General features: G+C 32.2%; 1 protein-coding gene across 1 annotated transcript in view; it reads right to left on the bottom strand.

The window, feature by feature from the left end:
- LOC139511913 (uncharacterized) overlaps positions 1 to 27,957 on the bottom strand; it is a 71,742-nt gene that overhangs the window by 12,272 nt on the left and 31,513 nt on the right. The window contains exons 5-12 of the mRNA XM_071299064.1: positions 23,658 to 23,921; positions 15,514 to 15,711; positions 14,509 to 14,607; positions 11,552 to 11,806; positions 7,389 to 7,922; positions 4,328 to 4,434; positions 2,631 to 3,884; positions 1,990 to 2,023 (exon numbers count right to left, since the gene is read on the bottom strand). Coding sequence (XP_071155165.1) covers positions 1,990 to 2,023; positions 2,631 to 3,884; positions 4,328 to 4,434; positions 7,389 to 7,922; positions 11,552 to 11,806; positions 14,509 to 14,607; positions 15,514 to 15,711; positions 23,658 to 23,921 — 2,745 coding nt within the window. The remainder of the gene's footprint in view (positions 1 to 1,989; positions 2,024 to 2,630; positions 3,885 to 4,327; positions 4,435 to 7,388; positions 7,923 to 11,551; positions 11,807 to 14,508; positions 14,608 to 15,513; positions 15,712 to 23,657; positions 23,922 to 27,957) is intronic.

Genomic DNA, 27,957 nt, shown 5'->3' on the forward strand with positions numbered 1-27,957 from the left:
TGATATACATATTTCAAGAGTCCCCTGTCCGCATCAGATCTATAGATCTATATTTTAAAAAAAACAATCTGAATTACCTGAATGTGTGATTTTGGGTTATAATTATATTACGTCATTTTATCAATCATTTAAATCTACAGATTTTGTTCTCTCATTTATCAAAACTTCTATATAAACTATTAAAAAGTAGTGTTTACTTATTTTAAATTCAAAACTCAATTTTTAAATAAATATTTGTTTACTCTTTTATTAAGTTTTATATGTTTATAAATAGTGAGTTTGTTGTTGGCCTTCATATCTATATATACAGGTACTGGTAACTTTTCTAAAGTTGTTTTATGAAATAAAAAGGGTCCAATGATTTTCCTGAATTGTTTTTTTACTTTTTGACTATATAAAAAAGAAGATGTGGTATGATTGCCAATGAGAAAACTATCCACAAAAGACCAAAATGACAAAGACATTAACAACTATAGGTCACCGTACGGCCTTCAACAATGAGCAAATCCCATACTGCATAGTCAGCTATAATAAGCCCCGATAAGACAATGTAAAACAATTCAAACGAGAAAACTAACGGTCTTATTTATGAGAAAAAATGAACGTTTTAGATTTACTGCGAAGCTTTGCTTGTATTGATCATGAGGTCGTACGGGCACACATGTTTTTGGTATACTAATTCAAATATAGGGACTTGATTATTCCATAAATATTAAATATTTTGACTGTTCACAATTTAGTTAACTTCAAATTGTTAATATTAGACTTAACAAAATCTAGGGACAATCATGTGACTTATTTTTTTAATTGTTACTAGAACATACCCGCGAAATCGCGGGCATTCATAGCGTGGTTGAAAGTGTGTAAAGTGTTGTAGGAAGAATTTTGTAAAAGATTTAATGACTGGAGAATTTAGGCATAGTATCAAAAGTCATAGGTACTTAGGGACAGAAATTTGTTTTTTTATCCCTCATCCTTTATTTCCAAAATTCTCAATTTTTTGTTTTCTATTAATTTCAATATGAACATAAATTTAGTATATTATGAGCCTGTAATTCAGTGGTTGTCGTTTTATTATGTGTAACATATTTGTTTTTCGTTCATATTTTCCACATAAATACGGCCGTTAGTTTTCTCGTTTGAATTGTTTTACATTGTCATATCGGGGCCTTTTACAGCTGACTATGCCGTATGGGCTTTGCTCATTGTTGACGACCGTACAGTGACATAAAGTTGTTAATTTCTGTGTCATATTGGTCTCTTTTGGAGAGCTGTCTCATTGGGAATCATACCACATCTTCTAATTTTGTAATCAATGAATTTTTGTAAAAGATTTAATGACTGGAGAATTTCAGAAAAGGTATCAAACGTTATAGGTACTTTGGGACAGGACAATTGTTTTTCTAGCCCGGCTCCTTTCCCCCCCCCCTCCCGAAATTCCCATTTCTTTTAAATAACAACACATGAATAATTTAGCGCTCATATGTATAAAATGAACATTCATTACTATAAATAAAGTGTAGTTGATTTTTACTTTCAATTCTCAGTTTACTAATCGATCCACGGCGGTCATTGATATATTATACAGACCCTCTCTATTTAATAAACTCTGTGACCGCCGTGGATAGAAAACTTGAAAATGATATCAGATAGAAAATGCACTTTATTCGTAGTATATGTATGTTCAAGGTATACAGCAAAAACGCAAACCGGAAGTCTAACCTGACTTAAAATTTCGTCCAATGACGGACACTATAACCGGACACCTTTTTTCTCGTTTTTCTCCCAAAATAAATCAATCTGAATATTCATATGAATGGATGACAAATGCGACTATGCACTGTACCTATTGGACACAGAGGCATGATGATTAATTTATTTGAGAAAGAAGAGAAGCGACACACAAAATGAGGTCGTTTAATAGTATAGATTCACATTTGTACTAAATAAGATGTTATCAACGATGAAATTGAATAATACCAAACATACCAGAGCATTTGTTTCGGCACCTCTCTGCAGGCTTCTAAAAAAAAAAAAAAAAATTATATACTGTATCAAAGGTATTCACTATTAACTGACAAAAATGTGTACAACTAGAGGCTCCAGTGACATGTATTGTTGACCTGTATTATTTTTAGTTGTATAAATCAACTATGTATGTATGGCCTAATGCGTTATAAATGTTTTTTTTTTTTTTATGTATAATAAAAAAGATTGTACATCGACTTTATATATTATAAATATACCAGCCTGGTATATAAATGGATTTCATTTATAACAGTAAATTTTCTAAAAATTAGTTATATTTTCGACATTATCTAATGATTTCATATGTGGCACCAACCCTCCCCATTAAAATTTTACTTGAAAAATTAAGAATATGGTATATTAAAATTATTTCAACAAAAATGTCTGTGACACTTTTCAGAAAACTGGCATACGTTTAGCAAAATTGAGCAAAAAAAACAAGCGTCACCTATACATGCTATATGTTTGACGTCACAAATGGATCCCTAATGACGCAATTGTGGAAAATCTTTTTCTTAACTGAAACAACTGGATTTTTTAATATGATTTTATAATAATTTTCATATGTTCTTTTAAGTATAGTAAGTCTTGTTAATTCATACCTTTTCAGCATACCAATAACGCAAGTATCTGACATCATGTTCTCTTCCATGATGTTTACATTTCCATGTTGCTTTCATTGGAGACGGCATCTTCCGTAAGTAACAAATTGCAGATTGACAATGTACTCCAAACTCTATTCTAAAAGGCATTGTTGTATGAAACTCCTGATGGTAACTTCTATCTGTAGAGAGTGACGAGTAAAATTCTGAGATTCTATAAAGAGCAGCAGTCAAACATTCCTGGACAGAAGATGACAGCATTGGATTTATTCTATTTCTACCATCATGATGTATCAAAGATACAATTACTCTCTTTTCTTTGATCTGAATGACAACGTCGTGTTTATCATCGATTTCTACAACGGCAAGGTCGCAAAAAAGCATACGTGTCCCATTGTAGATTTTCAAGTCCCACATTGTTAAAAATGATCCCAAAAATCTGTATGATAATGCTGGTGGGATAACAGCATCAACAAAAGTATACGCAAGAACAATACTGGATTGTTCATTGTTGTACGTTTTCAAGTAGCTGGTATTGTCTCGATTTATAATCATGCAAGGAACCAGATAGAAAGAAATGGTGGGAAAAGGTGACTGAAGTTGTTCCAAATCTGTCCGTGGCAATACAATGATATCAAGGTGGACCAAAATATCTAACATAAACTCTTTGAACGGAAGGATGTGTCTAAATTCGTCTTGCTCCCATATGTCATATATGGTTTTCTTTTCTATCATACCCTCTTTTCTCAAACTCAGATGTACCTTTGCAAATGCCTCTCCTCTTGGCCAAAACTGTTCATTGGTGACAATTGACCGCAGAATTTCTATCATATAAACTGGATTTATTATGATAAAATTTCTAAGATTTATATCGTCAAAATATATAAGCTTTCCCAACGAATGTTGAATTTTCAGAAAACTCTCTAGCTGTTTTGTTGTCAAAGTAAATGACCTGTTTTGAGCATTCAGTGCTTCTAACTGGGCGCGTGATATAATGTTGGAACCATTCTCAACCTCCTGTGATAATTCTAACTCCAAAGGAACCCAGGCAGTCGGCATGTCCTCTCCCCATTGCGGATGCTCTATTGCTCTCTGGATTAACCGCTCTCTGAGAAGTGCAATATCTGGATCGGAACTATCTCTTGCATCGACAAATAGAAGTTCCTGGTATTCTAAATGGTTGCACCCTTTATGAGATTCAAATAGTTCATGAATTGATTTAATTAGATGTTGCCGTTGCATCTCCACTTCTTCCTGAATAATAAGATAAGGTCATTTTAAATTTCCATCAATCAAAGAACCATGCTTACACTTTAAATGTTTATTTTACGTCAATATTTCATGCGTGGCAGGTTTCAAAAAGTGTTAAGGTCTATATACAGTACTGAATTGTCAAATAAAAGAGTACAAGGGAAAGGCTGTTGATTTTCCATATGTTTAGCATCGAAAAATACACAAGGGTATATAATCCTTAAAACAATGCTCATATTAAAAAATCTTTTAATCGGGGTCCACCTCATATAAACTTAATTTACAGTCAAAATTAAAGTTTCATGTCATTTAAATTGTGTAAGAAATAAATCACTCTCAGTATTATACATTGTTTCCTCAGGGACGCACAGTCCGCAAGATGTGTGATAAACCCGTCTGCGGCTATATGGTCTGTAGATCAATTGTCAATCTCAATTAGATATTACCTTGGCAATAAGGTCTTTATGTGTAGCCACAAATAAAATTCTAGGAAAACCTTCCTTCGTCCTTCTGCAGAATGTCAGGATAGAATTCACCCAATGTTTAAGATAAACTGAAATGAAAATATAAAATGATGTACATTTTAAATAAAACTTTTACTTTTTCCATTATATTATATGAAACTAAGGTTGTGTTCACATGAAACGTCGCGTACTGTCAACCTGTTTATAATTAGTTTCATGTAATGAATACTGGCTTCACACTAAATTTGTTGTCTTCTGTACATCGGTTATAATTACTTGTACACGAGAATTGTTCACACCAGTAAACTACATGTACACGTAATTTACATGCACATTACATAGAATCGAATTAAAATTATCTGTAAACATTTGTACTAGTTAGGCGAAGGCTATTCATTATTTCTTCATTTCTTTTTAAGGAAGGGGGAAGAGATAATTTCTTTTAAATTTTTACTATTTTAATCAATAATATATTTGTGTCGGGAGGGTAGGGAGAACAATCTTTGAATTTCATTGAATATGAAGGGTGGTGGATTCTACATGAAGTTTTAAAAAAAATCCTGTCTGTTTTTTTTTAAGGTACTAAATAAAATTGAAAATGGAAATGGGGAATGTTTCAAAGGAAGCTTGCCAAGCGTTTATAAGATTTATCAATTTAACAGTTGAGAGTATAGAAATAATGTATTGAACGAGATGTTCCTTTACCCATATGGTCACAATAGGACATTCCGAGGAAAGCAAAAAAAAATGACGTCATAATTAAATTTTGACCAATGAGAAACTGACATCATACGTTGATTAAATAAAAATAATCGACAGGATAAGGAAAAAAGGCTAATAAAAATATGGTATTGATAAACCTTTCAATAAAATAATTGACTCTTTATGAATAATATCTAAATCACAATAACGGTTTCTTAAATTAAAAAAACTTTTATATAAGATGGCTGATAATATCATTATATTAAAACAATACTTTGCTGAGCGCAGCCTGATAGGACAGCAGAGGTCAAACCTTGAAAAGAACGGGAAATTTGGACACAAATAATATCCAAGCTTGATACTGTCTGAATTTGGATTGTGATAAATTTTTTGACATAATATAGGTTTCTGACACAAAATAAATATGGTCAAAGATTTGAAAATCTATTGCGCAATAGAATTGACGGTTTTTTCTTGAAACTTTTCAAACAATTTGACCCCCCTCCCACAAAACCCAGCTCAGGCTCAGGCCCTTGAAGCGATTACCCCTAAACTCAACCCCAGCCTTCCCTTTAGGAAGTATTGAACCTTGTAGTCAATTTTAGCAAGATCCATACACTTAAAGACAAGTTGTTGTCTGAAAAGTAGAAAAATGCTCGTTATATGCTCCTTTTTGCCCCTAATTCCTGCATGATTAGGGCAATTACTCCCAAAACTCAATTCCAGTCGTCCCTTTGTCATGTGAAACATTGTGGTATAATGTCAATGAGGTCCATACACTAACACACGTATATTGTCCGAAAACTACAAAAATGCTTGTTTTTGATCCCCTTTTGCCCCCTTACTCCTAAACTGAAGATGCCAAAACCCCCAACATAAATCCCAAACTTCCTTTTGTGATATTGAACCTTTTTGTAAAACTTAATAAAGATCCATAAACCTAAACTTATTATAATAAGTTATTGTCCAGAAATCAAATGTGTCTTCGTACGACGACGACGCAGACGACGAAAACATCATAGCATTATACGAACACAAAAATATTTTGCTGTTGTACAAAAAATTTGGCAGCTAATCCCCACAAGATAAAATCTTGGCTAAAATTACTATATCTTCGTCAGTCTTTAATAGTAAGTTCTAAAAATAAATTAACAGCTTATCACCTCCCGATAAAATCATGGCTAAAATTTAGTATATCTTCATCAGCATTTAATAGCAATTTATAAAAATAAATTGACAGCTAATCATCTAAAGATAAAACATCATTTCTTATAACAAAACCATTGTAAGGGAAGTTATCTAAATATAATTTGAAAAAAAATTGAAAATTGTAAAAATCTTTAAGAAAAAAAAGAATGTTTTGAACCCCGCCCCCATCAATTCTTTTTTGAAATTTTGAAGATTATTTTCTTTTAGGAGGGAAAAATGTACAATTTCAGAGAGTTCCATAAACCTTTAAACACGTTTATGTCTTGAAACTAGTAAAAAGCCTATTTTCATCCCTTTGTGATGCCACTGCTGATGGAGATTTATTTCCCCGAGTTATCATTGATATGTTCATAATTATAAATTAACTGTTAACAAAATTATGAATGTTTTAAATACTAAGGCTTTTCTACCTCAGGAATAGATTACCTTAGCTGTATTTGGCAAAACTTTTAGGTCCTCAATGTTCTTCAACTTCGTACTTTATTTGGCCTTTTAACATTTGTTGATTCGAGCGTCACTGATGAGTCTTTTGTAGACGAAACGCGCGTCTGGCGTTAATATAAAATTCCAATTCTGGTATTTATGAAGAGTTTATTTGCCTCTAATTCATGCATGTTTGGCGCAATTAACCCAAAATTATTTCCCAGCATGACTTTTGTGATATGGAACCTTGTGGACTAATTTCAGAGAGATGCATACAACTTACACACAAACTACGAAAAATGCTTTGTTTCCCCCTTTTTTACCCCTAAATTCTAAACATTTGGAACCATAATCCCGAAAATCAATTCCAACCTTCCTTCAATGGTATTTAACCTACTGGTAAAAATTATAGAGATCAAATCACTTACACTGTTATTGTCCGGAAACAAAATGCTTTTTTGGACGACGACGACGACGACGCAGGAGGACGACATTATAGCATTATACGACGCACAAAAACATTGCGCGGTCGTATAAAAACTGATATCAGTGAAATAATGTTTCTACTGTTGATTAAAAATTTAACAAAAAAGACAGCTACATGTAATGATATATTTCATATATTCCTGTTTACTTTAATGACATTAAAATCACATATTACTTTGAATAGATGCTGTAGATTTATAATTACATATTTAATTTGTACTACCTGCAATGGTCGGTTGGCCATAGTGACCAGGTAGAAATGACAAATCAGGCATGTGTTGATGCATATTTTGGCTTCCGTTGAACATTAGCACAAAAATTCCACGGCTTGTGATAAACAACTGATGTGTCATATAGTAATCCTTCTGACCTCCAAAGTCCCAAATATCTATAGGGACGATTTTCATTTTATATCTCCCATCTCTAGCAACCTCGATAACTAACTCTCGAATCTTTTCATTAGACATTGCTTCCATAATGTTTTCAATTAAAGTTTCCTGTAAATGACTTGAGTCTTTGGAAGAGGTTTTCATCTCCCTCGCATTTTCCATCTGTGAAATAGCTGTGTATAAATTGTCTTGTAAACTGCCCTTAGTGTCTTGAGTATAATTTACTTCATCGCCATCTGCTTTGGCAAGGTCTTCCCTGTTTGTTTCTGGTAAGACAGCATAGTCAGGTTTTTTAATCTCAGGAATCGGTTCTTTCTGGCTTGACAACGACATTAACATGGTTGATATGACTGTACTTGTAGCACTTCCTATAATAAAGTATACTCATCATGTATTTTGTTCATATTCGAGTTTTGTTTTTAAATCATTCGAATCACATTAGCATGCATTTAGAAATCATGTAATATGACAGCTTTCTTATAATAATGATGAATAACCAAAGATCTTGATAGGCATATATAAATATTTTCAAATTACTGTATGGAATCAGCAAATATTTGAATAATACATGTAATACAATCTTATAGAAATGAAAACAACTACCACCTCGACAACATTGTTTAAATACGATATAATCCTAATGTGAATCAAACAATAACATAATAGCCTTCAATTTGAAAGTTTCATTTGTAAAACATGTTTTGCCATGACTTTTATGCCCAATATCTTTCTAAACGTTTCATGGAATTTTAGGCTTAATTTGAATATATTCTTTTTTTCAAGCTATAACTTAACTTAATCCTGTTATCTATGATGAGTTTATTTATTAACAGTGTGTAAAGATATGAGAAGATATGTTATATCACCAGCCCAGTAGCCAGTACTTCGGTACTGGCATGAAAATACGGATTTTTTTTGTGTTATTAAAATTTGCTGTTACAAAATGATAGAAATTATTATAAATTAAGGAATGTATCTCCCTCATGCAAAGCTCTGATTCCTTTCACGGATTTGACTATACTTTTTTGGACCTTTTGGATTATAGCTCTTCATCTTTTATATAAGCTTTGGATTTCAAATATTTTGGCCACGAGCATCACTGAAGAGACATGTATTGTCGAAATGCGCATCTGGTGCAAGAAAATTGATACCGTTAATTTTATTACTATCACTGGGTCGATGCCTCTGCTGGTGGACTATTAGTCCCCGAGGGTATCACCAGCCCAGTAGCCAGTAATTCGGTACTGGCATGAAAATACGGATTTTTTTTGTGTTATTAAAATTTGCTGTTACAAAATGATAGAAATTATTATAAATTAAGGAATGTATCTCCCTCATGCAAAGCTCTGATTCCTTTCACGGATTTGACTATACTTTTTTGGACCTTTTGGATTATAGCTCTTCATCTTTTATATAAGCTTTGGATTTCAAATATTTTGGCCACGAGCATCACTGAAGAGACATGTATTGTCGAAATGCGCATCTGGTGCAAGAAAATTGATACCGTTAATTTTATTATAAGTGCAAATGGACAACTCTGCATCAAAGTCAAAAAGTAAAAGTAGAACACTAGAGCTCAAAATAAGGTCTTCTTTAATAGGGAGCCTTGGCTCACACCGAACAGCAAACTATGAAGGTCCCAAAAAAAATAACTAGTGTAAAACGATTCAAATAGGAAAACGAACGTTATAATCTGTATTAAAATAAACGAGAAACGAGAAACATTTATGAACCACATCAATAAACGAAAACCACTGAACATCAGGTTTCTGACTTTGGACATGTACAAACAAATGTAGCCAAAGTGCTGTTAAATGGATGTATTATTACTTTCGTAATGCATTACAATAGGAAACCAGGTGCTCCGCAGGGCGCAGCTTTATACGACCGCAGAAGTCGAACCCTGAACAGTTGGGGCAAATATGGGCACAACATACAAGCTTGATACAGCTCTAAATTTGGATTGTGATTAAATAGTTGACACAACATAGGTTTCTGACACAGAATTAATGTGGTCTAAGAACTTAAAGTTAAAAACTTTTAAATCAAACATTTACCTATTATGGTCCAATATCCAAAATCAAAATACATGGTTAGATTCAGCATACCAAAGAACCCCAAGAATTCAAATTTTGAAGAAATGTAATAAAGTTCAATTTTGAAGCATTTAGACCTCAATGCTGACCAATTTGATAACTGGGCCCAAATATCAAAAATCTATATACATATGGTTAGATTCAGCATATCAAAGAACCCCATATATTCAATTTTTGTTGAATTCAAACAAAGTTTATTTTTTTACCTCGATTTGGAAGAATTTGAAAACTGCGCTCATAATCAAAAATCTAATTACATGTTAAGATTCCACATGTCAAAGAACCCCAAGAATTCAATTTTTGTTAAAATCAAATAAATTAAATTTTGGACCCTTTGGCCCTTAATGTAGACCAATTTGAAATCGGGACCAAATAGTAAGAATATACTGTTAGATTCGTCATATCAAAACACACCAATAATTAATTTTCATATGAAATCAAACACAGTTTAATTTTAACCCTTTTGGCCCCTAATTCCTAAACTGTTTAGACCAAAACTCCCAAAATCAATCCCAACCTTCCTTTTGTGGTTATTAACCTTGTGTTTAATTGTCATATATTTCTATTCACTTGTAATAAAGACATTGTGCGAAAAAAAAAGAAAAATGCTTATTTGGGCCCTTTTTAGCCCATAATTCCTGAACTGTTCGGACCAAAACTCCAAAAATCAATCCCAACCTTCCTATAGCGGTCATTAACCTTGTGTTTAAATTTCATAAATTTCTATTTACCTATACTTAAGTTATTGTGCGAAAACCAAGAAAAATGCTTATTTGGACCCTTTTTTGGCCCCTAATTCCTACACTATTGGGACCGCAACCCCTAAAATCAATCATAAGCGGTATTGAACCTTCTGTTAAAAATTTATAGAGATCCATTCACTAAAGTTATTGTCCGGAAACTAAATGCGTCTTCGGACGACGACGCAGACGACGCAGACGACGACTACATCTTACCATTATACGACGCAAAAAAAATTGGCGGTCGTATAAAAAGTAGTTGACAAATATGTCCTAAATCTGTAAACCTGATAATTTACGTTTGAGAACTTGCTTACTTTTTAAAAATAAATTGCCATAAAATTGAAAGTCATCAAAATACATTCAGTCTACAAAACCATAATTCATAATTGCGGTAAACACAGCATTTTTTCAAATGGTTTGTTTTGATCCATAAACATGTTAAAGCAAGTATAATCTGTAAGTAAAATGATATCGTCAAAACAGTTTTATGTCACATGAATTCAGAAAGAAGTTTGTTTTCACATGGTAAAGTTATTGTAATTTTTAAGTTGTAAGTGGTTGCTTTTAGTTTTATCATGAACAAATCAACTTAAATAATCCTTTAACAAAAAGAAGCTTGATTCTAGACCACTTCATGAGTGCTAAAATGAGCCACATTTAACAAGAAAACAAACAGAAAAGTTTTGTTTCTCATTGTAACCACCAACTATAAATAAAACATATGAGTTAAATCGCGAACGAGTTCAATAAGAGAGTGAAGACTTTGGTATTAATTGGAGATTATTTTTAATCCACAATACTGCCTGGCAAATTTATTCCTCAAATAAAAGCTGTGGCTCAAACATGCCCAATTTCAGTATAAAGTCAGAATTTGTTAAAATACTTATAAATCAACCGTATTTTACAGATTTCTTGAAGAAAACATGAAAAATTAAAATTTTAAACATTTTTATTCTTGTAGTTTTTATTTAACCCAATACAATATATTACCCGGGATAAAAAAAAATTAAAAAAAATATCTCTGAATAATAATGTTTCCATGTAAATAATTATTTTAAACTCACATTAAGAACTTGTATTGGTAGTCTCATGTGTAAATTATATAGACAAAGTCATACGTTCAGCTAGCGATCGCGAGCTAAAGCCTTTCATGAATACCTTTTTGTAAAAATATCCACTTCTTTTGATCAATGTCCATTCCTGCCAACCCAATGTAAAGCCATATCCCATTCGTTGATTGTCTGACGTCAGGTACTGGGTCTCCAACTAGAACTTTAGCTAAAGTTGTCTTACCAATGTTGTAATTTCCAACCAAATATACACGGTTCCAGTAGCATTTGTAACTGCCCTCCTTCATAATTTCCTCAAATCCTTGAACTGTTTCCAATCCTAGACTTTTGATGTCAGATAAAACTATAAATACAATCACAAGTCAATTTCAACACATATCAATCTAAAAATGTCAATATTAATGTCTAACATTTTATTTTATCGACATAGATATCTAGCACGTTTGCATTTGTGATTTCAATATACAATTGAAATGATGAAAATAAATGGCAATACATGTATTACCAATGTTATTTAAACTGATCGGGCGGAGCTTATGTTTTAATTTGCATAAGGACAGTCTATTTGAAGATGTGTGTGATAAGGATGATTGTCGTTATAAATATTATTGAATTATAATCACCTATCACTGCCACCAAACGCATATACAAAAGAGCTGAGTGTATGATATAGGACGAATAACTGGCCACTTCATTGATGAGTTTATCCCAAAACTCCTATCTTTTGATGGACTAGTCTTAAATAAGCGAACTTCTTAAACCCCGCCCAGTCAAGTGAAATAAATCTAGTAATACTTTAACATCCCAGCTCATTTGTTCCACCTGGGGGTAAACTGAGCCGGATCATCCCTACCAAATCACCACAGCTTGGGTTTTTTTGTTTTGCATGCTTTCCTTTGTTTTGTAACATATTGGCGGGAATGCCTAATCCACAATAAAACATAGAATAATTTATTGAGAAAAGACACACTTTCAAAATTTATGTAGAACAAATCCATCGTCTATGCTGCGATTCGAACTCAAGACTATAAGCATATCAACCCACGACACATACCCCTACACCAGGACGACTTAAGGTTTATGACCCCTTCTATAGCAATTTTTGTACGAATTTTTCAAACTTCAATTGTATCAAAACTACAGATATAATGAATAAAAGAGATAGGCTAGTTAGTAAATTTACCAACGGCATACTTGATGGAAAGCATAATTATTTAATGTTTCATTGCATTTACTAGAAAAAGAGTACTTTGTGGCAAATAAACCAAGATTTAATAGAAAATCCACAGCCTTTAATACAGAGATTTTCGTTATAAAGCTTGAACATAGATTACTCACTTGCTTTTCTATGATGTGCTAGTGTTCATTTTATACAAAATGTTCTAACCAACCTGTAAATTCCAAAATACCTCGTGCTGAGTCCCTTAAGTCGAGGTGTACTTCATTTGGTCCATATTTTTATTTGTTTAAACCAATAACTACATTAATAAACTTGTTTTTTAGGAAATCAATGCTAGTATTGCATGCAATAATCTTATATCTATCAGTCATCAAATTGCCAAATATGAGAGTACAAGGATAAAGGCTGTGGATTTTCTATAAAACTTTCATATGTTTAGCATTGAATCAACACAAGGGTACATAATCCTTAATACTAATTCTTAGTAATTTAACATAGTTTAAGGAAACAAGATATTTTCATAAGTAGGGCGAGTTGGCAGACCTTTATTCAGTGGGATTTTAACCCTTTTCATAAATAAGGTGAATTGTCAGACTGATTGATCACTGGGATTTTACCCTTTTCATAAGTGGGGAGAGATGGTAAACAAGAGTGGGGCGATTAAGTGTGGACCGATTAGCCAGTGGACCGAGTTGACATGGTTTCATATTTAAACATCGTGTTCTGGGGTCATAAAGGGTATATATTATATAGTAATATATAAAGTATATTATATTGGTTGTGTGGCGTTCTAAACTAGATTTTATGAATTGTAAATGGTTTTTCGTCTAATCTATAACACCTGGGATGTAAAATATTATAGTTATCCCCAACTTTACCAAATTGTTGGTTTGCAAATAAATCAAGGCAAAACAAAAATAGCAAATGTTTATAAACCCCAAAGAAAAAAAAATTGTACACGCACGTACAAGTTGGTGACATATTTTTACATATGAAATCTTAAGGAATAAAAATAAATATCTGCGAAGATAAGAATATCTTTGAAACATGTTTAAGGAAAACGACATTATCACTACTTTCACACTCAGGGAAGTTTCTCAGCTTCATTTCGGGCTATTGCCCCTAATGAGATTAAATCGGAGAACCCGCCTTTATTGTGCAGGATAATATATTATCTATCTTAGTATCTAATCATAAAAAAGGTGTAAAATACTAAACAGATGTTACTCATGATTATTGTTAAACATGTTTTAAATAATATCAAGCAAAATAATTTCCATACTGTCACCTTATATTTCATTGACTTCACTACATTAAAAATAACATAAGCATGTGTGAATCACTCTCCAAATATCTTTTTTTTTTCAATATTTTACAATAAATAAGTCACATTTGTTTTATAATTTTGAGTTTAGGTGTTCGGTCAAATATTTCCCAGTTATGTGTTATTCCCCCTTTGTGACATTTTGGCTGAGACTGATTCACATTGTTGGTGGTCAATCTTAAAGCAAGGATGTTTACCCTTTACGTTCATCCGTTTTGGGTTTTTTTTATGAATCTTAACTCAGTTCAAGTACTCATAGTACAAACTGTGCTCAAAACAGCAAATCCCGTTATTTATTACTCTAACCCCATGTGATTTCTTCTATTTGTTTTCACTTGTTAGGAGATTTGCACATTTTTGATTCAAAAAGACAAATCTTTTATTTTATTCACACTCTTTTATTTGTTATGTTGTCACGGTTGTTTCTAATAAAACATTAACTGCAAATAAATCTTTTGTAAGGGTTATATAGTTTTTTAGCATTTTGGTTAACTTTAAAAAAAAAAATACAAATGTTTATATATTTTTAGATATATCTCACCATCGTTCGCATTGTCAAGTGCTGCTTGGAAATATCTTTCACGTTTTACTTGATATCCTTCAATTTCTATTGGTTTCATAGACAAGAATTGTTCAGAAGCTTACAAAAACAAAGATCAATGTTAAAAAACGTTTTGCAGTTGATAAGAAATGATGTCGTAAAAAAAACACAACAATATAAATTGATTTAAGATTTTTGAGGTTAACTTATACTTCAACAAATTGTCATGGTATTATAAAAAAAAATACAAGGAATTTATATGGAATAAATAACTACAATACTAGCTACCGTTATATTTTGTATTTGCACTATTGACCTTTACCCACTATTATATATTTTATCATGAAGTGTATCTGTTACATAAGGTTTTCATAGTTTTTCCAATTATTGGGTTGTCAGGATCAATAATGAATTTGTAACTTTTTGTCCGTATAACTTTTATTCGTTTGCAAATTACTGGCAGTAAACACAATTTTTTCTAAACTCTTCTTACAAATTACTTAACCTAAAATAAGTCAAATATAATATTCAATGTAGAGATCGAGTCAATGTCCCCTGAATGTTTTAAATTGATTTAAATGTGAACTTTAACGTTATCATATATTTCATAGTGATGTACTTTTTTGTTCCTGGAGAATTACAGGGTGTGGGATATGTGTATCAAACGCAACATATATTATAGCATTGTCTATAAAAAAAAGACTTACAGAGGAACTTTGGTCAGTGGAGACACGTATATATTGACTAAAGGTTAAAATGTAAAATATAAATACTTATTTTAGAGAATAGTTCATGATCGATTAAAAGTTTGGAGAGCTAATTATTTAAAATACTTTTAAGCAGCAAATTAAAACAACAGGATTATAAACAGCGTCCACTGTGCCCCATTGCAATCTTAGTTCAGAATTCCATAAGTTATAAACTGGAACGTACCAATGAAATATATAAATCTAAACTAGCAATTTTCAAACATAAACAGTTTTCCTCCAATGTTAAGATACCAACCTTCATTTGTAAGGAAATTAATGAAAGCAGTACTGGTAGCATCATCAAAACGTATAAACCCAACACTTGATTTCATATTTGCTGCTAAACCTTCTATGTATAACTTTATGGTCGGTACTGACATGTGTGGCGGAAAGCTTGATAACTTGACAGTGTTAGAAACATCATCTTCTTTATGTTTCTTTGAAATGTTAGCCTCTAAAAAAACATTCACAAAAATTTCATATAAACTTTTACATATGAATACTTATAAGTGGAAACATGCTTTAAATATTTTTAAAGGATTATGCACTCTGGGGTTGATTCAGTGCTAAACATACGGAAATTTTATAGAAAATCCACAGCCTTTATCCTTTTAATCTATTGTTTGGCAATTTGGTTACTGATAGATATAGGATTATTGTATGCAGTGCTAGCATTGACTTCCTTAAAACAAGTTTATTAATGTAGTTATTGGTTAAAACAAATATAAATATAGACCAATTCAAGTACACCTTTTAGGGTGCGCTCGACTTTGGTGACTCAGCACGAGGTGTTTTGGAATTTACAGGTTGCTTGTATTTTTTTGTAAACAATAACGCTAGCACATCATAGAAAAGCAAGTGAGTAATCTATGTTTCAAATTTTATAACAGAAATCTCTGTATTAAAGGCTATGGATTTTCTATAGAAATTTTGGTTTATTTGCCACAAAGTCCTCTTTTTCTATTAAATGCAATAAAACAGTAAATAATAATGCTTTGCATCAAGTTTTCCTTTGGTATATGTGCAAAATGGCCTATCTTTATTATTCATTATATCTGTAGTTTTGATATTATTGAAGTTTAAAAAGTTCGTACAAAAATGGCTACAGAAGGGGTCATAAACCTTAAGGTTTATCTTATTTCAAATGTATATCCCAAATTTAAAATGTGTGGACACACTGAAATGAGTTGCTATGGTTTAAATGGTCCCGATGGAATTAATTTTCATAGTTTTTAAGGTAAAGGTTCTCTTACAAGTATCCCATACACTTTACACTGAATTGCAGTCAAGTTTAGCGTTTGGTAATTCATTGAAAACACTCTAGCGTATCATTTCATTGGCCGAAAGATTCAAGTACAACAACGATCGTAGTGTGCACGTGAATTGACACAGGTGACCGATAATGGAATGTACTATGTTACTACGAACGTAACAATAATTAAATAAACGTTGTTTGTTTTGTAATTCTGTGTCGCTGCCTGATTTTCAAATAGTGGGGTCGAAATATTAATTTTAATATTTAAATGTAACATCGGCGAGGATTTTTCTTTTGCACTGATGCAAGGAATTGATATTTAAATATACAATATCTTGACTGATGTGTGAAACAAAAAAATATATTTGTGTTGAATAATGTCGTTGTTTATAAGGAACAATATAAATGTAGTATTTGATTTTAATTGTCTGTATACTATTCCTTTTCTTCTGACTCCGGGAATGACATGATCTTAACCGTAAGTAGCTAGTTAACTATTGCCTTAGATTTTTTCAAGTAAAAGTTTATACAAACCGTATATTTTGTTTAATCAGTTTAATATGTTTAAGGGATGCTATATAATGACACCAGTAGCGACGTTAACTGTAATTTGCAGATTATTTTCCTTATTTCACAGAAATCCCTTTAAAGCACCATAGTTTTTGAATTTGTCTATACTATTCTTTCATATGACACTAATGAAATTTTCTAAACTAAAAAAATCTAACAATTTCCCTTATTTCAAGTGTGAAAGAATTTTCTGGCTAAACCTTCACCCAGAAAGCTCAAAGCTAAATACTTCAAAACCAAGAATGTATGAGAATGGAAAAAAAAGCTACAAGACCAAAATGGACTAAAACAGCCAAATCAATCTAAGGTAAACTTTGCCCAAATTAGTTGAACCTTACTTTTTCTATAATTTCAAAATTTAATAACAGACAATTTAAGAAAGGTTTGTTTTAATTATGTCAGTACCGGAGTACTAACTACTTAAACCAAAAATAGTATGTCCTATATCTTAGGTGAAAGTACATTATATTATCTGAATTCAATGGGGTTGAAATTATTGTGTTGCAGCATGTTTGCCAAAATCTAGAAACACATATAAAATAACATATTGAAATACGAACGACATATTAATTGTTTGAGGGATGGATTTCGAGGGTGTCAAAAATGTGAACGTAAATTACGGAAGCGTATTAGCGCCACACATTTTTTTTTTTTTATTTTTCTTCCTTTGTTTGCGTTATAACGCAAACCTTTGCGTTATAACGCAAACATTTGCGTTATAACGCAAACCTTTGCGATATAACGCAAACCTTTGCGATATAACGCAAACCTTTGCGTTATAACGCAAACCTTTGCGTTTTAACGCAAACCTTTGCGTTATAACGCAAACCTTTTGCGTTATAACGCAAACCTTTGCGTTTTAACGCAAACCTTTTGCGTTATAACGCAAACCTTTGCGTTTTAACGCAAACCTTTGCGATATAACGCAAACCTTTGCGATATAACGCAAACCTTTGCGTTATAACGCAAACATTTGTTTTATCTTATTTCTTATTTAAGATTCAAAGGAAACAGTAGTTATTAATGGAGGAGGCTGGATATAATAAAATTTATCACCTTTGTAGTAATTGCAAAGTAAACTACTTGAATAATTATATCATATCAATGACTAATAATGAGCATAATAATATAAGAAGATATGGTATGAGTGCCAATAAAGAAACTCTCCATCTAAGTCACTATTCGTAAAAGTAAACCATCATAGGCCGAATTACGGTCTTCAACACGGAGCATTGGCTCACACTAAACAACAAACTATAAGGTCCCCAAAAACGATATCCAAGTTACTACTAGTATATATATTACAAAGAAAATTGAGTAAATTGAGGTTATACCTAAGAAAAAAATCAACCCTGCTAATATAGCTATAACCGAATATAAATATACTTCCAAAGTAAGCTCTCGTTTGAGAACTGTGTAAAGTAGGTGACATTCAAACAAGCTACCCTTTGGCAATAAATGTATAGAATGAAGATGTTTCATTAATAAAATTATGTTCTCTCTATTCAAATTGCTACCCAAGCATCTTAAAAATACTTCATTATATTGAAATGAAAATTCAATGACTTTCTATCAAAGAATCTTGATCATATTCTGAGATTTAAAAAAAATGTTTCCTTATTAATAGTTCATTTTAAAGCAGAAAGATCATTTTGTCTATTTGACTTGGAGGTTTCACAATTGTATGACATTATTTTTGATCTTTCAATTTTAATATGACTATATACTATATCTATTTTCTTCTTAAAATATATACTTTTCTGATGCACAAATCAGTCTTAATTTATGTATAATTGCACTTCAATTATTCCATTATATCTATGCATATTTATTATAATGATTTGGCCTTGTATGTATGTTTCTTTTTTTATCTACTAGTAAATCACATCCGAAATGAATGACAGACGGACATATATACAAAACTTAATGAATAATTGAAATAAAGATGTTTGCGTTATAACGCAAAGGTTTGCGTTATATCGCAAAGGTTTGCGTTATAACGCAAAGGTTTGCGTTACAACGCAAACGTTTGCGTTATAACGCAAAAGGTTTGCGTTATAACGCAAAGGTTTGCGTTATATCGCAAATGTTTGCGTTATAACGCAAAGGTTTGCGTTTAACGCAAAGGTTTGCGTTATATCGCAAAGGTTTGCGTTATAACGCAAAAGGTTTGCGTTATAACGCAAAGGTTTGCGTTATAACGCAAAGGTTTGCGTTATAACGCAAAGGTTTGCGTTATATCGCAAAGGTTTGCGTTATAACGCAAATGTTTGCGTTATAACGCAAAGGTTTGCGTTATAACGCAAACATAGGAAGAAAAATTAAAAAAAAAAATGTGTGGCGCTAATACGCTTCCGTAGTAAATATGAAGATTGGATCTTTTTTTTTAAATCATTTTGTTGAATAATGCTGTTGATTTGTATACATCCTAAGGTGCACTCTACAGAGACGTTGTATTTTGATTCCCTCTTTAATCTTTCAAAAGTTGGATTTTTTTTTCCTCCTGGCAGCTCCAATATAGAAATGTATTATTGTTGGGAATTCATTATCTTAATTCTTTAAAAATCCCCCATCTACCTCTTTTTCATAAATGTTAATTTCATTGCTGGTCAGTGGTCATAAAGCTATCAAATGATTCTATTTATTAACCACAAAGTACTGCCCACAAGTTCTTAATATCTTGTTTATAATACTAATTATCATCATAACTCATTAACAGTGCAAGATATGTAAATATTTTTTTCTTCTGTGGTTTTGAATATCCAGAAGTAATAACAACAGCTGAAAATGAAATTTCAATAAAAATTTAGTAGCTTTTGTATTGAGCTACGTTAATTGTCAAACTGTCACACTTCACTGATTTTTTGAAAGATTGTTTAATAAATGTTTTGCTCAATGTTGATTATACCTTTGTAAATACGCTTTCTTATTTGCGACCAAACGATGCTGATTGGTTGTTTTTTTTAAGAAAAAGAAAAATAAATTATTTGGTAAATGTTATTATGAGTATAGCAAGATTCAGTATCTTTTAAAGTCGAAATCTCGTATTGTTGGATCCATTGTTAGAACAATACATCTCTCAATTTTTTTATCTTTATAATTTGAGAAAAGAATATTTATCATTAGAAATATATTTTATATCAAACAATCTTGTCATTAAAGTACATGTTACAGATAACCATGTGCAAATATTGTATTAATTCTAGGGATGTCAACGAGTACTCGAGTATCGCTCGGTAGTACCGAGTATCGATACCAAAATGATACTCGACTAATCGGTTTCCTGTTAGAATTTTGTTGCTTTCTCAAGTTTAAACAAAACATATTTTTATTGAGAGTACCTCCCTGGACATTATATATTATTCAAAATCAATAAAAAATAGAATACGATTAGAATGTTTGCGTTTGGCTGTCATTTAAAATTCCTTTTAACAGGGGTACATGTATAAGTAGGATTATCATAACCAGAACATTTTTCCTAGGCTGACACGTTTACCTAATCTTGGTCACTCCCCACCTCTGTTTACCGTCAGAGCGTATATTTTTACCAGCAAAGACTGTTAGTTACTTAATAAATTTGAGAAATCGCTTCGTCCCAGAAAAAGTTGACAAGATAATTTTCTAAATAAGAACAAATTCGTTGCACCTGTATCGACTCTCAGAAAATGATAACGTCATAATTATCACCCTTTGTTGATTATTAAATGTGTTATTTTACGGTTTCCAAATACTGCTGTTTGAGTAATAATTTTCTATACATATTAATTAATTACTTGATTAGGTTATTACCAGTTTATATAATTAGTACATGTCGTAAATGAGCTATTCATTATGGTATAAAATTCCCTGGAATTATTATCTAGTCCTAGATAATAATGTTGCGGGTTTTAAGATCATATGACAACGACCTATGATACATAACTCGGGTGTTATTTTGGGTTTCCATGTTGTAAATGTTTTACCGTTTTACCGCTCGGTAAATCCATCGAGTAATCGATTAGTAAATCCTCACCGAGTTGAAATCCCTAATAAGTTCTAATAGAACTATCATAAGAAAGCAATGAATGGGGTTGTTACATTTGCTATATGCCTTTTTGTGGATCTTTGTTAAATATGTGTTTGTTTAAAAAAAAAATTAAGATACTTGTGGTACTTGTGCTTTGTCTATATGCCTTTTGGTGTTACTTCGAACCTTGTTTGTTGCTCGTCTTTCATTTTTGCTATGTGCTTTGTCTATATGCTTTTTTATGTTTCTTTGTTACATATATGACGTGGCTATGTACTTATACATCTCGTCATTGTGTTTTTGTACTATGGTAAATTTGTATATTCTTGTCTTAAATTTTTACTAATATGTTTCTTTTATGTGCTTCTTTGTTACATGTTTGTATGTATTTTTAGTGATTAGGGTTAAAGCACAATATTGACTGCTGCATTATTTATATTTTACCTATTATGTATTATGTAGGTTTTATATTTTGTTCACGCATCGTCATCAATATAATGGAATTTGATACGACTGTCATACAAGTGAGAGGTTTTGCTAGCTATAAAACAAGGTTCAATCCACCATTTCTACTTAAGAAAATGCCTGTACCAAGTCAGGAATATGACAGCTGTTATGATATCCATTCGTTTGATGTGTTTGAGCTTTTGATTTTACCTTTTGATTAGGGATTTTCCGTTTTGAATTTTCCTCAGAGTTCATTATGTTTGTGATTTTACTTTTTATTGATATTTTTGTTGAATTGCTTTTGGTGACACTCCTTTCTGTCTGGTGAAATGTCAGTTTTTTTTACCCAAGGTCGGTTGTTCTTTCACGGCACTCCGGCTTCCCCAAACAATAAAATAGACAGCCACGGAATAGCACAATAGAGTTGACAGCGTCGTTAAGCACCAAATATTCAATCAATAGATACTATATCGTACAATTGATGCGCCTTTTAATTTGACCCTGCTAAGACGAACAATTGTGTTTGTAAGATTTATCTACTCACAAATGCGGCGAACACTTCCCCTTTGTGAATGAATTGTCTTTATCTAATTCAATGTTCTCACCATGACGTTTTTAACGCTGTGGTATTTAACGCTATCGCAATTCTCTGCTGTGGTATTGAAAACAGCGCTATCCAAATCTGTAGATACTACTCATGGTAGTAGCCTGTATAACCCTCTTTTATGTAAACTTGCAGATATACAATTTAACTTTGTGAAAGCTTGTAATTATGTGACCCACAAATATAGAAGAAATTGTATGTGTTCCAAATTGTCCAATAATATCAATCAAAATCACATAACTCTGAAGCGAAAATTCTGAAAAAGGAAGCTTGCCTCCAAAGAACAATACTGCGATGTATTAATTAACTACACTGTTATTGGACTTAATATGATGAAAACTGCCTATGCAATATATGGTGTAAACTCGGCCAATATAGATTTTTTTCTGTATTGGCCGAGTTGGCACAAGTGCAGGATTTCGGAAGGTCTCTAGTTTTTACATCGAAAGACAGAAACTGAAAGTAAACAGTTGTTTTGAAGATGCAGTTGTCATTAAGTCATCTTAAACATGCTGAAAATGTCAGTATGGCATATATTTCAGGCTAAAGACGGTCACATTCATTTAAAAAGTATTTTGAAAGCAAACGATAGAACTATTTCAGGTTTGGGAAACGAGTAGATTATCACAAAGCTCATTTCTTGACGACCTCGGACCTGTTTACTTTTGCTCCTTTTTTTGGTAAACTGTCATTTATTTTTAAACCCGAACCAGGCATTCTGTTATTATGAACATCTCTGTTCTTTGGTAATTTGGCTTATGGATAGTGGTATTAATATCAACTCCTACATCATTGGCGGATCCAGGGTTGGAACCCCCTTTTTTTGGCCGATCAATGCATTTCAATGGGGACATATAGTTGGAACCCCCTTCCCCCCTTTTGTCCTGTGTTGGGAACCCCCTTTTTAAAATGGCTGGATCCGCCCCTGTACATTTTGTTTTAAAATATATTCAATTTGTTTCTGCATATAAATACATGCAAAGGCAGTATAAGTACCTTTTCCATTATATTTATGTGTTGCGTCTAAATTAAAATTGTAACACTTTATAGTGACTGGAAAGGGTAGTAAAATTCATCAGATGAAAAAATGCTGAAGACACCTGGAAACAGCACCAGATCATTATATATATTGCATCTAATAAAAAGAAACTGAGATTTGGATAGTTCCACTTCAAGGTAAAAATATTTATCTCTTGTGAAATGAAAAAAAATATTGTAACACTGTAGTTAATTAATAAAGATACTATTACGTGTATTTCTGTATTGGCCTTGTAATTGGTCCTCGGCCAGCTGTATTGGCCTTGGCTTCGCCTCAGGCCAACACAGCAAGCCTCGGACCAATAACAAGGCCAATACAGAAATACTTACGTAATAATATCATATTAAAAATTCCAGTATGACACAAAACTCATTAAAGAAAACTGGAACTTAAAAAGGACAAAAAGTATTGTATTATATGTTTACATGGTGGTTGAAGGTTGTGAAATAAAAAGTATTTTAAAATTTTATGATTCTTACCTGATACAGTTAATGATGATGAGCTTACTGGTTTATCCTCGAAATGAAGTGAATAGTTTCCCTTATCTGCAAGTTTGACATTGTGAATTTTTAATTCATGTAGTGTTCCATCAACTGAGATACTTAAAGATTTAGATGTAATCAGCTCTTGGTCATTTATAAACCATTTTCCAGGAACATCTGCATGATTTACCTCACAAGTAAATGTCACACTTTGACCTTCAGTGCATTCTATGTTTGGTTCAAGGTGTTTCACAATTTCTACTAAAAAAAAATAAAAAAAATACACCAGATATTTGACATAATGCTTTTAAAATTTTATAAAAGTTTACTCAATATGTATTAGAGATATAGTTTAAATAGAATCAGACAAAAAGCATATGTATCTCGACTTGGTCTTTGTGCATCTTAGACAAAAAAATCAAAAATTGTGGACTAGAAAAGAATTCATTTTTTTTTATCTTGGTATCTCGTATTGATTATCATTTCATATGTTTACAGTTTCTCTGTATCTTTCATTTGTGTTTGCTTAAAACACGTAAAAAGGGTAAAAGATCGTCATTTAAGGTCATTTTCTCCTTTACAAAGTCTACTTACGATGCAAGCAAAATTTTACTTTAATACACGTAGATCTTGACTTGCTGTTTGGTTTGTTTACCCATATTTTAACGTTTTCAAGACAATAGACAAAAAGTCCGTAAAAAAAGTCATTACAGAGCTAGAACTCCAATTAGGAGTCAATTGACTAAGGGACGACATCAAAAGATCGATGTAGGATAAAAAAAAAACTTAAATCAAATAGTTTGGGGTGGGGGTTTATAATTCTACAAGTTTTGTATATCTAAAAATATCACTATTGGTAAATCAATTATTCTCAAATTAAGTTAAGAGGGGGATGGGGGTGTCACTGAAAAAACTATGTGAATTAAGTTTTTTATCCTACACTGAACTTTTGATGTCGTCCCTAATCCATAGATTTTCAAAAGTTCTTGCTTTCTCCGGGAAGGGAAGAGATATATAGATTTCATCACTTCAACAAGTGAGTTACCATATTTCTTCACTCAAGACAGTTAATTTTAATATTTAAAGCGCGAGGCTTGCGGAACTTTATAAATAATTAAGATTTAACTGTTAATAGCGGAGAAATATTGTAATACACGAGTTACATCGTAGGAATCGGGTTCGCTAATCATCTTATCCGTCCCTTTCAAACATTTGGAGAAAGTTGTGTATGTATACGTGACGTCATCAAGTATGGTCGCCTTTTCAAAGTCATTATTTAATTTCGACGAATTATTTGCTGAGAAAGATATTTCACTTGTAAGTAGAAATATTTATCTCACACCACCCAAGAAATGTGAAAATAGCACGAACATTAGAGCAAAAGTAGCTGCAATTAAGTCTTCAATCTTCAATACAAAAAAATAACAAGAAATTCAGTGTTGTCTTTCTTTAAGATCAGTATATCTAATCTAATTTATGAAGCCAGTGTGATCATTCAACCTCTTTCAAATTAAAAGCTAATTAATTATTACTATCAAATATAAACAAAAACATGACTTGTTCGCCATTTCAGGAGGAAGACCTAGATTATAGGAAATAACTCTAAAAATCACCAGTACATTTGTATCAGCCATTTTTATAAACAAATTCACCACGGTTATACATGTAACATTGATAATGACAAAATTTGGAAAATTGTACATTTTTAGCTCACGTGGCCCGAAGGGCCAAAGTGAGCTTATGCCATCACTTGGCGTCTGTCGTCGTCCGTCGTCTGTCGTCGTAAACTATTTCAAGAATCTTCTCCTCTGAAACTACTAGGCCAAATACTTCCAAACTTTAACTGAATGTTCCTTAGGGTATCTAGTGTATAAATTGTATCCGAAGTTTTGATCTATCAACAAACATGGTCGCCATTGCTAAAAAAAGAACATAGGGGTCAAATGCAGCTTTTGGCTTATAACTAAAAAACCGAAGTATTTAGAGCAAATCTGACAGGGGGTAAAATTGAATATCAGGTCAAGATCTATCTGCCCTGAGATTTTCAGATGAAATTTTTTTTTTTTTGGAAATTTTAAGGAAATTTTGCTGTTTTTGGTTATTATCATGGATATTATTATAGGTAGAGATAAACTGTAAACAGCAATAATGTTCAGCAAAGTTAGATTTACAAATAAGTCAACATGACCGTAATGGTCAGTTGACCCCTTTAGGAGTTATTGCCCTTTAAAGTCAATTTTTAACCATTTTTCGTAAATCTTAGTAATCTTTTACAAAAATCTTCTCCCCTGAAACTACTGGGCCAAATTAATCCAAACTTGGCCACAATCATCTTTTGGGTATCTAGTTTAAAAACTGTGTCTGGTGACCCGGCCATCCAAACAAGATTGCTGCCACGGCTAAAAGTAGAACATAGGGGTAAAATGTCAAAAACCAAAGCATTAAGATCAAATCTGACTGTGGTTGAATTGTTTATCAGGTCAAAATCTATCTGCCCTGAAATATTCAGATGGATCGGACGACACGTTGCTAGGTTGCTGCCCCTGAATTGGTAATTTTAAGGAAATTTTGCAGTTTTTAGCTCACCTTTCCTAAAAGGAAATGTGAGCTTTTCTCATCACTTGGCGTCCATCGTCGTCGTCTGTCGTCGTTAACAATTTTTCAAACATCTTCTCCTCTGAAACTACTGAATGGATTTGGATGGAACTTAGCATGATTGTTCCTTAGATTATCCTGCACAAAGTTTGTGCTTTGATTTTTGATCCGTCAAAAAACATGGCCGCCGTTACTTAAAATAGAACATAGGGGTCAAATGCAGTTTTTGGCTTATATCTCAAAAACGAAAGCATTTAAAGCAAATCTGACATGGGGTAAAAATGTTCATTAGGTCAAGATCTATCAGCCCTGAAATTTTCAGATGAATCAAACAACCCATTGTTGGGTTGCTGCCTTAATTGGTAATTTTAAGGAAATTTTGCAGTTTTTGGTCATTATCTTGAATATTATTATAGATAAAGATAAACTGTAAACAGCAAAAATGATCAGCAAAAAAGATCTACAAATAAGTTAATATGACCAAAATTGTCAATTGACCCCTTAAGGGGTTATTCTCCTTTAATGACAATTTTTCACAATTTGTTCATCATATTTGCTAACTTTAAAAAATCTTCTCCTCTAAAACTACTCAACCAAATTCAACCAAACTTCATTTGAATGATCAGTAGGGTGTATAAAATAAAGTTTGTGTTTTATTTTCTATTTCGTCAAAAAACATGGCCGAAGGCATTGTTTGCCAGGTGAGCGATTCAGGCTCTTGAGAGCCTCTTGTTTTTAATCCCTAATGTCAATAAATCACATTTCTCCAACAGGAATTGTTTTACCTGTATATAAAAATATAAAATGTTGGAGAAAGGTGATCACACCATAAAATATCATAACTAAGTAAACACATAGCTTCAAAAATCCAAAAAAAAAATCCCTTTGAAATAATAGTCTGTTATTTGAATTGCATATGTGTTAACAAAATTGTTTTTAATGTAATAGGCTTCCGCTTATAAATCAGCAAAATAACAAATTTTCAATTACTCAAGCGCAGGCTATAAATTCACTATATTGCTGGTGCCGGCCAAATAGCAATTTCTATATAAACAGGCTATTTTGCAGGCTTGAATTAAGATATTTTGCTTTTATGCCGCACTGCCTTTTTCTATAGACTTTTGGCTTCATCATATCAAAATAGATCATATGCACACGTATTATAGGTTCGCTTCGAAAATAATGTTCTAACTTTTCCAATTAAAATCGAAACTATTTTACCATGGGTAGGCATTCTATTTTGTCAACATTTTACACCTCGCTAATGGTCGGTATATAGATATCAAGATTTAAAAACCAATTGTTCAGAAAACAATTCTGTATCTGTAAGTGTACGTTGAAGACACCAATTCTGGCTGTTACTCAATGGGAGAGAGAGACACCTATTGAATGTGTTGGAGAGAAGCCTTGAAGCTCTCAACTGTATCTGCGCATACAATACGGTCTTCCAGTTGGTTCTGGTGTACTTGACAAAGAAAGAGTTCTTGTATGGATCGGTGTTGCTAGGAATAGTTTCTAGTGCCTTCTTATTGTTCTTCACTGAATTTGTCACTATATTGGCACTTACAAAATTGTCAAATGTTTTAGATTTGATTTTCCTCTTGGGTTGACTTTTAACAGGAATATCGTCGGGATTAATAGCTGGGACCAAGCCCTCAACCACTTTGTACAGAAATACCAGCCGTTGACTTGTACGATTGTT

This window comes from Mytilus edulis, chromosome 2 (assembly GCF_963676685.1).
Source record: "Mytilus edulis chromosome 2, xbMytEdul2.2, whole genome shotgun sequence".
Taxonomy (NCBI): domain Eukaryota; kingdom Metazoa; phylum Mollusca; class Bivalvia; order Mytilida; family Mytilidae; genus Mytilus; species Mytilus edulis.